This window comes from Dipodomys ordii, unplaced genomic scaffold (assembly GCF_000151885.1).
Source record: "Dipodomys ordii isolate 6190 unplaced genomic scaffold, Dord_2.0 Scaffold9, whole genome shotgun sequence".
NCBI lineage: Eukaryota > Metazoa > Chordata > Mammalia > Rodentia > Heteromyidae > Dipodomys > Dipodomys ordii.
Window position 1 is genome coordinate 20,981,166 of NW_012267225.1, and position 14,478 is coordinate 20,995,643.

Genomic DNA, 14,478 nt, shown 5'->3' on the forward strand with positions numbered 1-14,478 from the left:
GTTTACAAACAAGACCACACTAAAGCTACCAGCACGACTATGTTTATTGCAGCCTTATTTACTATAGCTAAGAATGCAATTCTGTCTTCTGAAGCAATATGGAAGAAACTGGAAGGCATTGAACTAAGTGATATCTCAGCATAGAAAGACAAATACAGCATGTTCTCACTTACTTGTGGAAGTTAAAGTTTATAAAAATGAAATAAATTGGGCTGGGAAGTTGGCTCAGTGGTAGAGTGTTTGCTTTGCATGCATGAGGCCCTGCGTTCGATTCCTCAGCACCACATAAGAAAAAAAGCTGGAAGTGGCAATGTGTCTCAAGTGGTAGGGTGCTACCCTTAAGCTGAAGAGCTGAAGGACAGAGTACAGGCCAAGAGTTCAGGCTTCATGACTGGAAAAAATTGAAAGAAAGGAAGAATGAAAAAAGGAAGGAAGGGAGGGAGGGAGGGAGGGAGAGAGAGAGAGAGAAAAAGAAAGAAAGATAGAAAGCAAGCAAGCAAGCAAATAGTGGTTATCAGATCTTGGGAAGGGTGTAGGGAAGGAAGGGATGGAAAGAGGATGGTAATGGGTACAAGGATGCTGAAAAGGAGGAATAATTTCCAATGTTCTAAAGTACAATAGGGTAACTATGGCTGACTGCCAATGAGTTTTTCAAATTAGCCAGTACAAATGACTTTGAATGTTCTCAACACAAAGAAATGATATATATGTCAATTATCCTGACTTGATCATTATATCACACTGTATATGCATTTGTATATATGCATTAAAATGCCCCACTGTACCTTCTGAATATGTAAAATTACTGTATCAATTTAAAATATAAATAAAAAATGGACATGCTGGCACATGCCTTTAATTCCAACACTCAAGAAGGTAAGGTAAGAAGATTGTGAGTTTGAGGTTCAGCCTCCATTACATAGTCAATCTTTTCTCAAAAATGCAAAACAAATTTTAGATAGAAAAAATTTTAAACCGTTTGAATTCCAAGCTTCAAACTCAAGGTTCTGATATGAATAACCTTTCCATATTAAACAAAGAAAAAAGAGGAAGAAATCCTGGAATATCCTTCAACGCTTTGCTAACACATTCTTCTCTTTGATGCTTCTGTTGTGTCCTTAATGTAGCCACCCATCCCTATGATATTACACTGCATATCTAACATGGTGTATGTGGAACTGTACAGTACTTGTGCCTTCTTAAATCCCTAAGGTGGGCCTATCTCTGACTTCAAAATAAAGCAGAAAGGATATGGGATTAAATAACTTCTTTTAAAACTTAGTATTTCTATCCACTCATAAATATGGCTTGAATATTAACAATCCCTCTGAGTTTTAACTCAGTTCTCTCTTTATTTCTTTTGTTTTTTGAAAGACAGGAGATCATTATGTGGCCCAGAACTGGCCCTGAAATTCTCCCATGTGCTAGACTCACAGATACTGGGCTTAACTCAGTCTTTACCTCGTCCTAGAGCAATAGAAATACTAATGCAATTTCAGCATGAATAGCACAAACCAACTCCTCAACTCCAAAAACTTTCAGGTCTCAACTTGCTTCTGGGAGGAAGCTGTCTGGCCAGTCTCAGGGAAAATCACACAACAAATTCTCACAGCGGTGCTGTGACAGTTCTCTCCATCTCACTGGGACATATGCATATTTCTTATTAGATATTTAACAGCTTGAAGGCAGAGACCTGTTTTACAGGTTGCACACTTCATCCAAAGATAGGATGCCTTACCAGGTGTGTAACTATTAATAGCACAGATGAAAGGTTTGATACACATCCTTCTATTTAATGCTTTCAGCAGCCCCGACAGGTACTGTTGTTGCTACTGTAACAACCTCAGTAGTTATATAAAAGCCAATTTTAAAAAGATGCTTTTGTGGGGCCCAGTAAATTAACTTTGGATCTGTGCCCTTTGATCTGAACTATTATTCTCCACTGCAGTCCCTTTGCAATCATGACTTTTTTCCAGGAGAAAAGATTCAGGTACCCATCTTGTGTGGAATGCACACTGCCCCTCAAACAAGCCATTGCCTTCTTATATTTATCTTAAAACAGACAAAACCTCAGAAAACCACTTTGTTCCTGTTCTGTCTCCGTAATAAAGTAATAACTTCTTCAGGGCTGTTCCGGACAAAGACTAAGCTAATGGTCAGCCAGGCCATCCCTTCAACTTGGGACTGTTTAAAGTACGCCTATCTTTCTCATCCCTTGCCCTCAAGTCTATGTAACCTGAAGCCAATGTCTGTACCTACCCCCGCCCCCAGAAGACGGGGGAAGATGTTAAGTTGGTATGTGATTGATCTTTGCCTGCCCTTCACCATGTCTGTTTATTTGGCATATGGGGCGAGTGTTCCCACCTATAAACCCAACTTCGATTACAGATGATGCGCGAGGGATGAAGCTGAGAAAGCTTCGGTCGCCTGCCTGGCCCCACGGGTAGCAAGCAGCCCGGGGGGTTGGGGGGGGATGGAGGGTCCCCGCCCGCCCGTCCGCGGGCGGAGCCGCCGGGCCCTGTCCACAGGCTGGGCGCTGCGCGGCTTTCGGCGTGTGTACCCGAAGGCGCCGTCGAGCGGGCTCCGGGTCGTCACCGGGCCAGCCAAGGCCTCGGGGAGCCCGCGGCTGAGTTCCCACGAGGCGTGCCGAGAACCGGCCAGCCCCTGTGAACCAGGAGCGACCTCCTTCCGTCCCAGCCGAACTCCGAAGCCGGACCCCCGCGGGAAGCGCAGCCCGCCCGCGTGGGGGACTCCGGAGGCCGGAGGGAGACCGGCCGGGTCAGACCGACACGACGCCCACCCAGCGACGGGAAATCACGGCGGGATCGACGTACCTCGGACAGAAAGGAGCGGAGATGCTCGGCTCCACCCCGGTGGCGGGAGATGCGGAATGACTTGTGGGGCACCCCGTGAGGAAGAAGCCCGGGCTGCCTAGAGTGTGACACCGCGCGTCGCCCCGCCCCTTCCTGTAGTCACCCGGAACCACTTCCTGTGGCGGCTTCCCCGGCCGGCTCCTGGCTCGAGCGGCCCCGGGCCCATTCCTGAGCTTCTCCCTGCCAGGCCCACCGCGGTCGGCTCTTGTCTGTCTCCACTGCCGAGCAGAGGCTTGGCTTGGGCCGCTGTGGTTGACATGTGCTGTGAGAATTGGAGCCGCGTGGCCGAGATGCTTCTGTTCATTGAAGGCCGGGAAGAGGACTGTCGGGTCCTCTGCCTGTGCTCCCGGGCGTTCGTGAAGTGAGTAGGCCGCGTTTCCCCTCCTCGCGCGTTCGAGGCCGGCCGGAACGCCGGTGTGCTCGACGTCGTGGAGGTGTAGCCCGAGTGCCTGGGGGCTGCGGAGCGGGGGAATGCCTCTAACGCCCGACCCCTCGGGGGTCACGGAATGGCCGCCCCCCTCTGCTGCTATTGCTATTAGGGAGAGACTACGATTTTGAAGGGGTTTTGTGATGCGAAAATGTGGCAATTCGTAGATATCATTTAGTGTTTACAATGAGGGCATTGAAAAATGGAGGGAGGGTGGATGAAAGGTATGATGTCTTATAGATGTGACATCATAAGGTCAGAGTTTGAACTTTGGAAAACATCTGTTCAAGACTTTTTCGGACCTTACATCCCTTTTCAAACCAAATCTACTCAAGCCCAAATACACACTATTACGACTTAAAATTATTTGGTATAAAAGGCCTAATGATTTTTTAATCTCCATTTTTTAGATCTGTATTTTAAGAAAACTTTTTTGGTAAAAAATTGTCTGGCATAGATAATAAATACTTAATGGGGGTGAGGGAGAGTAAGAAGAAAGTTGGAATTTAGATTTTTTTTTAAATCGGGTAAATTAGCCACTTAACTCATTCCTTTCCCTCTAAATCGTGTGTATTTAATCTCACATGCTTCACATTCATATCTTCGTGGAAGTGAATTGTATGTAATAAACTTTAAGTGTAGCTTAATGTGGTACAATTTTAAATTTGAAGGACTTTTTTCATTACATGTTTTTGTGGAGTAATCTGAAAATCCAAAAAGAAATAAAATACTGTAAAGTTTAATGTAAAAAGAAATTGTCTCAGCCAAGGGCAGTGACATAGGCCTACATTCACAGCCATTGGGGATGCCAAGCAAAAAGATCCTGGGTTCTAGTCTTATCTTCCCTCCAAAGCTAAGAGAAAACATCTCCAAGCAAAATGCAAAGGGATGGGCTGGAAGCTAAAGTGGTGTGAGATCCTGGTTCAATCCCCAATATGCATTAAATCCTCAGTCTTAAATAAGTATTCATTTAATCTGTGGGTGCTTTTCATGCTCCTGTGTTTCTGGTATGCTTGTAAGGCCTGGGATAATGCAGAGATTCTGTCCCTAAATGTGTTGTGTTTATTATCTAGCTCTAGAAATAGATCGCTCATTAAAATATCTGGTTAGGGAATTACAGTGGTTAATCACAGTTGTCATAGTTATGAAGAAGAATAACGTGATGCTTCGAGAGTAACCTGAGCTTTCTCCAAGCATCACAGATGTCTTCAGAAAGCAGCCTTTGGAATGGGGCCAAAGGAAATAAACTGAGGTACATTTGAGTAGATGCAAGCATTCCACAGGCTAGATACTGTAAAATAGCTTTAAAGAGCAAAGGAGCCTGTGAAATGAAACAATGCCTAGGAAGAAAAAAAATCAGAGACAAGATTTTTAAGCAATGATAACATGTAGAACTTGCAAGATATTGTAAGAAAACTACATGCATCCCAGATTATTTTGGGGTTCAATGTTAATGATGATATGAAAGTCATATATATTGGATAGATATACAGCACCCAGCTGTTGTAAGATTGGATTGTGATAGATGGGCAGTAGAAGCAGAAAAGGTGGAAAAAGAGATTTAGGGGTTGTGAATTGATTTGCAGTTGGGGGAGTGAAGGAAAGTCAAAGCATAGTTATGAAGGAGATTAGGTGAAAAGTAACTCCTTGGTTAAGTTTTATTTTTAGAACAGTGGTGAGGATCATAGGATTAATTTTTTTTACATTTTGATTTTGAGAGTCAATGAATTATATTAAGAATAGATGGTACAAGTAGTTGGTTGTATTGCTTTGGAGCTGTAGAGAAATTTAAGCTGATCTTTGAAACTTGAGTCATTCACATGTAGATAGTAATTGAAACCATTCATTGGAAAGGCAAGAGTCCATCTTTGAGGAATTATGTGGGAAGACTGAGTTTGAGGCTAGCCTAGGCAACAGAGGAAGAACTTTAAAAAATAAAAAATAACCCAACATTAAGTGTTCTACATTTTTACTGACAAGTGATAGCATCACCAAATTTTATAGGCTCTTTTGATCCCACTTTGAATTTAGGTCTCATTTTCAGCTTTCCTGGTCCAGTTTTTGCAATAATCCTCATAAGAATTGCTGCTGAAGCCAGGCACTGGTGGCTCATGCCTGTAATCTTAGCTACTTAGGAGGCTGAGGTCTGAAGATAACAGTTCAAAGCCAGCCCAGGCAGGAAAGTCTGTGAGACTCTAACTCCAGTTAGCCACCAGAAAACCAGAAGTAGAGCTGTGGCTTAAAGTGTTAGAACTATAGTCTTGATGGCCTGAGTTCAAGCCCCACAGCCAACCAAAAAGAATTTGAAGAGGAAAAAGGGGGAGAATACAGTCAGGAATTCATTACATAACCTACAGAGAAAAGTGAGGGAATGAAAGGGATTTGAGGGATGGGTGAGAATATTGAAAGGGATGACATTGATCAAGATGCGTTATAGTCAGAAACTGCTTTGTTTAATGGCATCTCCTTTGTACACTACTTCAAGATAATAATAATGGGCCTGGCGCCAGTGGCTCACGCCTGTAATCCTATCTAGCCTGTAATCCTATCTACTCAGGAGGCTGAGATCTGAGAATTGCAGTTCAAAGCCAGCCCGGGCAGGAAAGACCATGAGACTCTTATCTCCAATAAACCACTCAGAAAACCGGAAGTGGTACTATGGCTCAAGGGGTAGAGTGCTAGCCTTGAGCTGAAGAGCTGAGGAACAGCGCCCAGACCCAGAGTTCAAGCCCCACGACCAACAAAAAAAAAAGATAATAATAATGCAATTTTTTTAAAACTTCATTGTTTTTTCCAGATAACCTTTGTTCAGACCAGGAATTGTCTAGTAGAGAAGGGATAGTTCAGTCTGCAAATAAAACTAGTCTTACATGTAAGCTAAATCTTTACGTTATGTTACACTCAACTCAATAGGAAAATTTTACATATCATAAAGCAAAATGTTTATATGTCATAAAGAAGATCAGATTCTTTCCTCAGTAGTAGCTATAATTGTAAATGCTACTCTGTATCAGAAAACGTTACTGTTTTACATATACTATCAGTTTTTGACTCCATGGGAAATACATTACATCTGTGTTATATGGGAGGAAAATGTATTGGCAAATTATTTTTCTATTCCTTAACTTTTTTATTTGTTAAATCTGTGTTGCCTTCAACTTCTTTCTCAGTTTTCACTTACTTCAATATGGCTCTTTAATTTTCTTCACAGGGATCGAAAATTGTGCAAATTGGGATTGAAAGGCTACTATGTCAAAGGCAATGACAATAATACAGGTAATATAACACTATATAGGTAGAAAACACTATTAATTTATGTATAACTTATCACAATGTTATATTAACTAGCATAAAATATAAGTAGCAAGTAATCTTGTAATCATAGACACTCCTTTGTATTCTATATGAACATAAATATGTATAAACATGTTTCTAAAATCTCATCCAATCTCATGTTTTATTTCTACATAGCTACTATATGGACTTGATGTAGACTCTCTTGTCCTGTGTAGCCTCCATCCTGAGGTGTCAAATTAGTAAAAAATAATAATATAAAATAAAAAATCCCATCAGCTCTCAAGATGGAGCATATCACTAATGCTTCAGTCATACATTGGATGAAACATTCGGTTGGATTTGTGCACTGCTACAAGTAAGGTTTCTGTAAACACTGGGCTTCTGAGCAACGGAAAATAGGTGTATGCCAAACTTAACTCCTGCTCTTCTGGGCTACATGTAGTTCATTGAATGATGAGTGGAATCACCTTTGTTTATAGATAGTGCAGGTTCCCCTCTTTGCCAGTCTTTCACTTTGTTGTGTAAGATTCCCTTCCTGTTGTGTGAGATCATGAACCTAAAGGGCATCTCAACTTAGAGTGTACAAAGTGTGTGAAGTGATTTTTATTACCTCACAGTTTAGATAGTTAATAGAGCACTTAAATGGTGTTTTTCTAGATAGTTGTATGATATATCTAGTTTAAAACAAGATAAATTTTATTATAACGATTGCTTTTCTGTAAGGTCTAGAATCAAGGAGCTTCAACAGATTACAGTTTTGTAGATTTCAAACTTTTAATAGCAGGACCTTTCATTAATCAACTCTTCTACAGAATATAGGGACCTAAATTCCTGTTGTGTTGAAGGATTTGTGAAGGGGCTTGAAGAGGTACCTCTCATCTCTCTGGTTAACAGGTTCTAACATAATTCCACCAGTCATGATTTACAATCCCCTGATTTTGTCGGTGGTGTTCTGTATAGGCCTGGAACATATAAGTACTCCCCCGTTATATTGCCTCCCTAAGTAAGATATCCTCCCTAAGTAAGACATTGACATTTGTAGACAGTGACAGACAAAATGTTGTTGGCTGGTTTTTAATGTTTGTTCATATCACATTTCCTAAAAAAAAAATTTTTCACATGTTTTTGTCAGGTCATGTAATCATTCTAGATCTCAGGTTGTTTGTTATAATGGGGATGAGAAAACTTGTCACTAAAATATTCACTATAATGAAACTAATGAGTGTTGGATGTAGGAGACCAAACTACAGAAGAGGAGGAAGATGATCATTCCCATAACACTATGAAATCATGCAACAATGAAGACATAGGTCCAGATGAAAGTGAACTTGATTCTGAGGCCGAACTCATGAGAAGTATGGGATTGCCACTTCAGTTTGGTGGAGTATCTGCACATAAGAATTTTGAGGTAAATATTAATGTACTTATTTCTATTTCTTGGTTTCCTTCCTAAAGTATTATAAGGAATGTTTTATCCAAAAAGTAAATACATTCACTTTGCTATTTTCAAGTGTACAGATTTATAAGTTAACTAAGATTAAAAGCTGAGATATATCTCATTTTGACTTTTCCTCCTTAGAGGAAGGATCATGTTTTTATGATTGGGTTTAGTTTAATACCAAACTAGACTTAGATTCTACTTTCTTTTCTAGCTTATGAAGTAAATTTTACATTCACTTCTCATTTGTCTGATGTAGGTGTCTATGAATAGTAGAAATAAGGTTAAAGTAAAAAAGAAAAAGCAAAAACATCAAAAGAGGTACTTGGATCAAATTATGCAAGAATCTTGGAGAGAAAACTGTGAAAGTGATCTTTTAGTCTCAGATGATCCATCTTCAGTTGAACAGTTTGAGGACACCATAACATGTGAATCTCAAAGCAAAAAAGACATTGCACCTGAAAATCTTGTTGAAAAGACATCTCCAAAACTAGAGGTTACAGAAAAATGGGAAAAGTATTGGAATGAATATGGAGGAGGACTGTTATGGCAAGGCTGGCAAGAAAAACATCCAGATCAGACACTCTCTTCTGAACCTTGGAATTTTCCTGACACAAAGGAGGAATGGGAGCAACATTACAGTCAGCTTTATTGGTATTATTTGGAACAATTTCAATATTGGGAAGCTCAGGGTTGGACTTTTGATGCCTCACCAAGCTATGATACAGATACTTGTGTGTCTCAAACAGAAGTAGGAAAGAATGATGACAATCACATGAAAATGGACTTGATAACTTCATCTTCACCTAACATGATTGATAAAGAAAGCTCAAGTGATAAAGATCACAATGAAATACTTGATGGCATAAGTAATATAACTTTGAGTTCAGAGGATATAGACCAGAGGCAGTTAGGAACCTCTGTAAGGTGTGGTGGACAGCTGAATGAAGTTAGCAGCAGGAGAGAATGCCCTGCTTCTGGCCAGAGTGAACCATGTAACGGAGCAAGCAAGGAAAGCAACTCATCTGGGAATAGCAGCCCAGACCAACCAGTTCCAGGTAAGATTAGCAAGGTTTATTCTGCCAAGTTATAGTTCACACAGTGAATCTACTTAGCACAATAATTTCCACTTATCCTTTCGGGTAGAGTTAAATACCAACTATGCTTCATAGTATAGTAATGAAAGTTTTGGATCTTGTTTTTATATTTATATTTTGCATTAGTATAAATACCTACATACGGTCCTCAAAATGTTATTCCTTACTCTGTGTCTAGGTGGCCAGCGAGGAAAAATTCTTAAGAAATCTAATTTAAAATGAGCTTAGACCTTTCAGTTTTCCAGATCAAATGAGTTAGAGAGTGGTTAAGAGCAAGCATTTGACATTAGGCAAATGTGAGTCATATTTGGAATTCATTTAGGATCAGTGAAGTCTTACTTTCTAGAGAATATCAATAAGATATCATTCAAGTTTGTAACAAAAGATTGATTTCAGGATTCTTATCAATAAAATATCTAATACTGAATTTGAGACTCTTGAATAAGATTTAAAAATAAAATCCTTATTGTACAAACTGCTACCATTGTCTGTTAAAACTAAAACTAAAGAAAGCTAATGAAATACATTCAGAGTAAGGTGAAGATACTCTTTTTAAAAAAAAAAAAAAAAAGTAATGAGTACATATCTTATCAAGCATTGTTGCCTCCTCCTTTGTTTCCCCTTCTCATCTCCCCTCCCCTCCTGCTGCCCCCCCCCAAGATACTGTTAACAAAAAGAAGTCTCTAAACATCACATCAGAAAATTGGAGAGGAGGAAATAGTTTTTAGTTGTGTTATTCTTACTGTTTGGTGCTAGAGACATCTGGTAAAGACTGATTTTGTTCTCAGCTTTATTCCAGTGTGAACCAAATCTTTTTTTAAGTGGTTATACAAAGGAGTTTTAATTTAGCATGTCAGTTTGTGAATATAGTACATCTTGATCAAAGTCACCGTTTATCATTCTCCTCCATTTCTCCAAACTCCAACTCAATTTTTCTAGTTCCATTTTTCACATATATAAAATTAAGTATTGTGACTTATTCTTTCACTCTTCCACTCTTCATTAATCTACCACCCTCCCTTTGACATCACTTCACCTCAAGTTCTATCTTCCTGGAATTTATTTTGTTAGGACTACAGGTTAGTTATTCAAAGGAGTTACACCACTAGAATTGTTCCCCTCATATACCATACTTAATACATTTGTGGATATGCATGTCACCTGTATATGTTTAGATATATGCAAATTTGGGCTGGGAAGGTGGTTCAGTGATAGAGTGCTTGCCTTGCAGGCATGAGGCCCTGGGTTGGATTCCTCAGCACCACATAAGCAGAAAAAGCCAGAAATGGTGCCATAGTTCAAGTGGTAGAGCAGTAGCCTTGAGCTGAAGAGCTGAGGGACAGCGCCCAGGCCCAGAGTTCAGGCCTCACAACCAAAAAAAAAAAAAAAAATTAGATCTAACTACTATATATGAGAGAAAACATATGTCCTTTGTTTCTCTGGGCTTAATTAACATAATTTTTTCCAGGTTCATCCATTTCTCTCCAAATGATGTAATAACGTTCTTCCTAATGGATGAGTAAAACTATATATACATACATATACATATATACACACACATACATGTATATATGTATATGTACACTCAGATAGATAGCATGTACATAGAGAGAGACACTTTTCTCTTTTTTTTTTCTGCCAGTCCTGTGGCTTGAACTCTGGACCTGGGCACTGTCCCTGAGCTTCTTTTGCTCAAGGCTAGCACTCTACCACTTCGGCCACAGCACCAGTTCCAGCTTTTTCTGTGTATGTGATACTGAGAAATGGAACCCAGTACATGCAAGCAAAGCACTCTACCACTAAGCCACATTCCCAGCCCTACATAGACATTTTTCTTTTTGCCCACTAAAAGGCATTTCCATTTGCCCATTAAAGGACATCTGGGCTGTTTTCATAACTTGGCTATGGTGAGAAAATAGTGCAGCAATGAATATGATTGTGCAAGTAGTTATCCTGACTTGTAATCTTTTGGATAAATACCCAAGAATGGTATCACTTGATCACAAGGTAGTTCTGTGTTCAGTTTTTTGAAGATTCTTTAAACTGTGAAGAAATGTTTTGACCTTTCACTTAACAAATGGATTTACCCTGCTCATCTTAGGTTGCTGATCTTTCTAGCTGAAAGTTTTCAAGCTCTGTCATCTTCTCTTTTTGCTGAACTGTTAAAAAGAACCTTGCATTATATAGCATTTTCGTTGTTTTCTGTCAGTGGTTTCATCCTTTTCTATCTAGTGATTTTATTTTAGTCTTCTGATACTCTTCTTTGCACTCCCTATATATTCCTTATTTAATTTGGGCACTAAAGTTACAATGGACATACTGATGAGTATACTGGAAGAGAATCAGAAATTAACATGAGGTAGTAACACAGGGGCCAGTATACTGGCCATTATGTTCATTGTGATGCTCAAAACTAAAGGTAGCAAGTGCCCTGGCTGTTTCCATAAGAACTGTACTAAAGACATACTGGCTTTGTAATGGAGGGAAGTTATTTGTAATCATGTGTCTTTATTGTAATCATATGTCTTTAGAATTACATAGATTAAAGTTCCTTAAGAATATGATTACATGGGATTGGAGGCTTATGGCTCAGTTGGTAGAGTGTTAGCCAATGAATGAAAGCATCAAGTACCAAGTGTAAGTCCCAATCTTGGATTTGAAAGAAAAGAAAGTGATTACAAGAATGGAGAGGGGAAGTGTAAGCAAATGCAGTCATTATACTCAATTTATGTAACCTAGAGTAGAAATGGAAGGGGGGAAATGGGAGAGAATGATGGAAGGGGTGACTCTGACCAAGAAGCATTGTACTCATGGAATTGTAACCTCCTCATACAACTACTTAATAAATAAGAATCTATAATCTCAGCACTCAGGCTGAGGCAAGAGGATTGTTCAAGACCATATAGATAGAGCTACAGTTCTTATGTTATACTCAGACTGCAACTAGACATACAAGTAGCTAGAACATGATATTTTCTGGTGTACTACACAGTTCATTGCAGGAAAGGCACAGAAATATTTTGATTGCCTTTGCAATTGGCAGAAAAGTTGTCAAACCAAGGAGGAAATCCACTGTACTACCTTTGCCCCTTCAGAGCCACAGGAGTCTTTGGGGGCAAATACATGCAAAGACAGACCACACACCAATGGGACTGATGGAGATGAGAGTGAGGAAGATCCACCTGAGCATAAGCCCAGCAAACTTAAGAGGAGGTAAGTTGCTGGTTTCCTCTATACGCGAAATAAATGAGTGTGAGCATTGTGTCCATGAGTGAAGGACCATTCCTTGCTTCATTCAACATATAACAATAGCGGGATATCTGGTGTCTGGTAACACTGAACTTTTGGACTCGAGTCATTTCCCAACTCTGATGCTCACATGCTCTATTTTTCTTAATTTCTCATCTGTAAAATTGGACTGATCATTTGGTGGACTTAAGTTGGCATGTGATATGTGTCAGGTGCTATGAGTGGATGATAACTTATAACTAATAAGTATCCCATTTCTCCCTCCAGTTCTTTTTTTTTTTTTCCTCAAAATCTGGGTATATGTTATTCTAGATTTTTAGTGCTGACATAGCACTGATTCTAATGCTTTCATTGAATGGATAGGAATACTGATACAAGTTAAACTGTAACAGTGGGTAACCTAAAACTAGAGAGCAATCTAACTCTACTGTAACCAGTGTTCCATTTATCACCTATAGATATAATTAGACAACAGAATAATGAAGTTATAATGTAAAGTAGGATATAGTCAGATGCTGATACTGTAGATAACAAAGATTGGATCATTACAGAATTTCAACATTAGAGAAATTTCATTAGTAGGATGGGAGGAGCTCCATGTCTTTGCTCTCTATATAGCCACTAGAAAAACAAACAGTAAGCAAGCTCTGGAGGCTTTAGTTAGTTAGTACAGAGAAGCATGCCTCTTCAATATTATTCCTTCTTTGTGGTAGACCCATTTCATTTCTGCAAGTTCCTAGAGAGAGTTCGTGTACTTAACATTTCTGGAACCAAGAAGATACTGAAAACATTTAGTGACCTTAACTGAATTGGAAAAACTAACTTTGTGAAAAATATTTTTTTCCATGTTTGTTTACTTGTTTACAGGTAGACAGGATTTGTAAAATGTATCTAATAGTTGGACTCTCCTGGTCTACCTATTTGTATTACAACTTATTTTTCTTAACATTTTTTTAAATTTTTTTGATCAACTGTTAAATGTTTCTTTGTTTTCGAGAGAACCTCTAGAGAAATCACTCTAGGAGATTAATTTTAGGCTACAGCTTTTATTGGTGTTTTTCCAAAGTAAAATGGAAAAATCAGTATTGGTATCATGTTCAGAAGAAGGTAATTAACTGAAGTGTGTTGAACATCAGAGCGCTTATTACTATGTTCCAAACTCTTCTGAGTACTTTAAATCATTTGGGAAAATCCTGATTGAAGTAATATTTCTCCTGGCTTCCAGGATCTGCTAGCTGTTGTTGACTATTGATACTTGATTGAATGAGTGGACTGGAGGTAATGGCTTATTGTTGTTTACCCTTTCTTTGTTTAGCCATGAACTGGACATCGATGAAAACCCAGATTCAGACCTTGATGACAGTGGTTCCCTCCTAGGATTCAAACATGGCTCAGGACAAAAGTAATTATCGATAAAAGTTATTATCCACTAAAAAGCCTAATGACTTAAGTTGGGCTTTCTGAGTTTAAAGCTGTCCTTAAACTCACTGGTATTTGTGTAGATAATAATTCTTTTTTTGAAAGTGTTTGATACATTACAATTAAATAAGTGCAAACTTGTTAGTAAGCATTATAATAGAGATATCAAATAAATTTCATGTATCACTGTATTACTAACTTGCACTTCTAGCAGTTTGGTGTTACTCTGTTTCACAGATAAAGCAATTGCATCTCACAGAGGTTTTCACTTAATGGAAATTATATCATTCCTTAGGAAGGAGATTTAAGCCCAGCCATAAACATAGTTTTCACCTAGCATGTAACCTATTTACTCCTGTGTACAAATAAAGAACATGACAGATACACCATGAACTGTTCAAATGTGCAATAACCATTTTGCTTTTTTCATTACAAAAATAATAAAACTGAAACACTGAAGAAGTAGAAAGTGAAAATCTTGTTCTTAAATCACTCTTAAAGGTAGACCGTGTTTAAAGAGTTTGGCATATATCCTTCCAGATTTACTTGTCTGTTTTAAAACCTAGTACTGAAAGAAAAAAATGGGGTCATATTAAGCATATTCTAGCTTTTTGTTCATGTGTTGCTAGTGTTTGAAGGGCCTTGATCTTTAGCTGGTTTGCTAGACAGGTGCTCTGC

General features: G+C 38.9%; 2 protein-coding genes across 3 annotated transcripts in view; one reads left to right on the forward strand and one right to left on the reverse strand.

The window, feature by feature from the left end:
• The window catches only part of Tmem68 (transmembrane protein 68), a 39,459-nt gene extending 36,535 nt beyond the window's left edge, over positions 1-2,924 (reverse strand). Inside the window, exon 1 of the mRNA XM_013009411.1 lies at positions 2,835-2,924. The gene's annotated coding sequence lies outside the window, so the exon portion shown is untranslated. The remainder of the gene's footprint in view (positions 1-2,834) is intronic.
• Positions 2,925-3,004: 80 nt separating this feature from the next.
• The window catches only part of Tgs1 (trimethylguanosine synthase 1), a 33,267-nt gene continuing 21,793 nt past the window's right edge, over positions 3,005-14,478 (forward strand). Inside the window, exons 1-6 of one of the 2 annotated variants that reach the window (XM_013009425.1) lie at positions 3,005-3,234; positions 6,512-6,576; positions 7,821-8,005; positions 8,295-9,093; positions 12,228-12,345; positions 13,697-13,783. In XM_013009425.1, coding sequence (XP_012864879.1) covers positions 3,131-3,234; positions 6,512-6,576; positions 7,821-8,005; positions 8,295-9,093; positions 12,228-12,345; positions 13,697-13,783 — 1,358 coding nt within the window. In that variant the 5' untranslated portion in view covers positions 3,005-3,130. The remainder of the gene's footprint in view (positions 3,235-6,511; positions 6,577-7,820; positions 8,006-8,294; positions 9,094-12,227; positions 12,346-13,696; positions 13,784-14,478) is intronic. The other variant, XM_013009426.1, reaches the window with a different exon arrangement.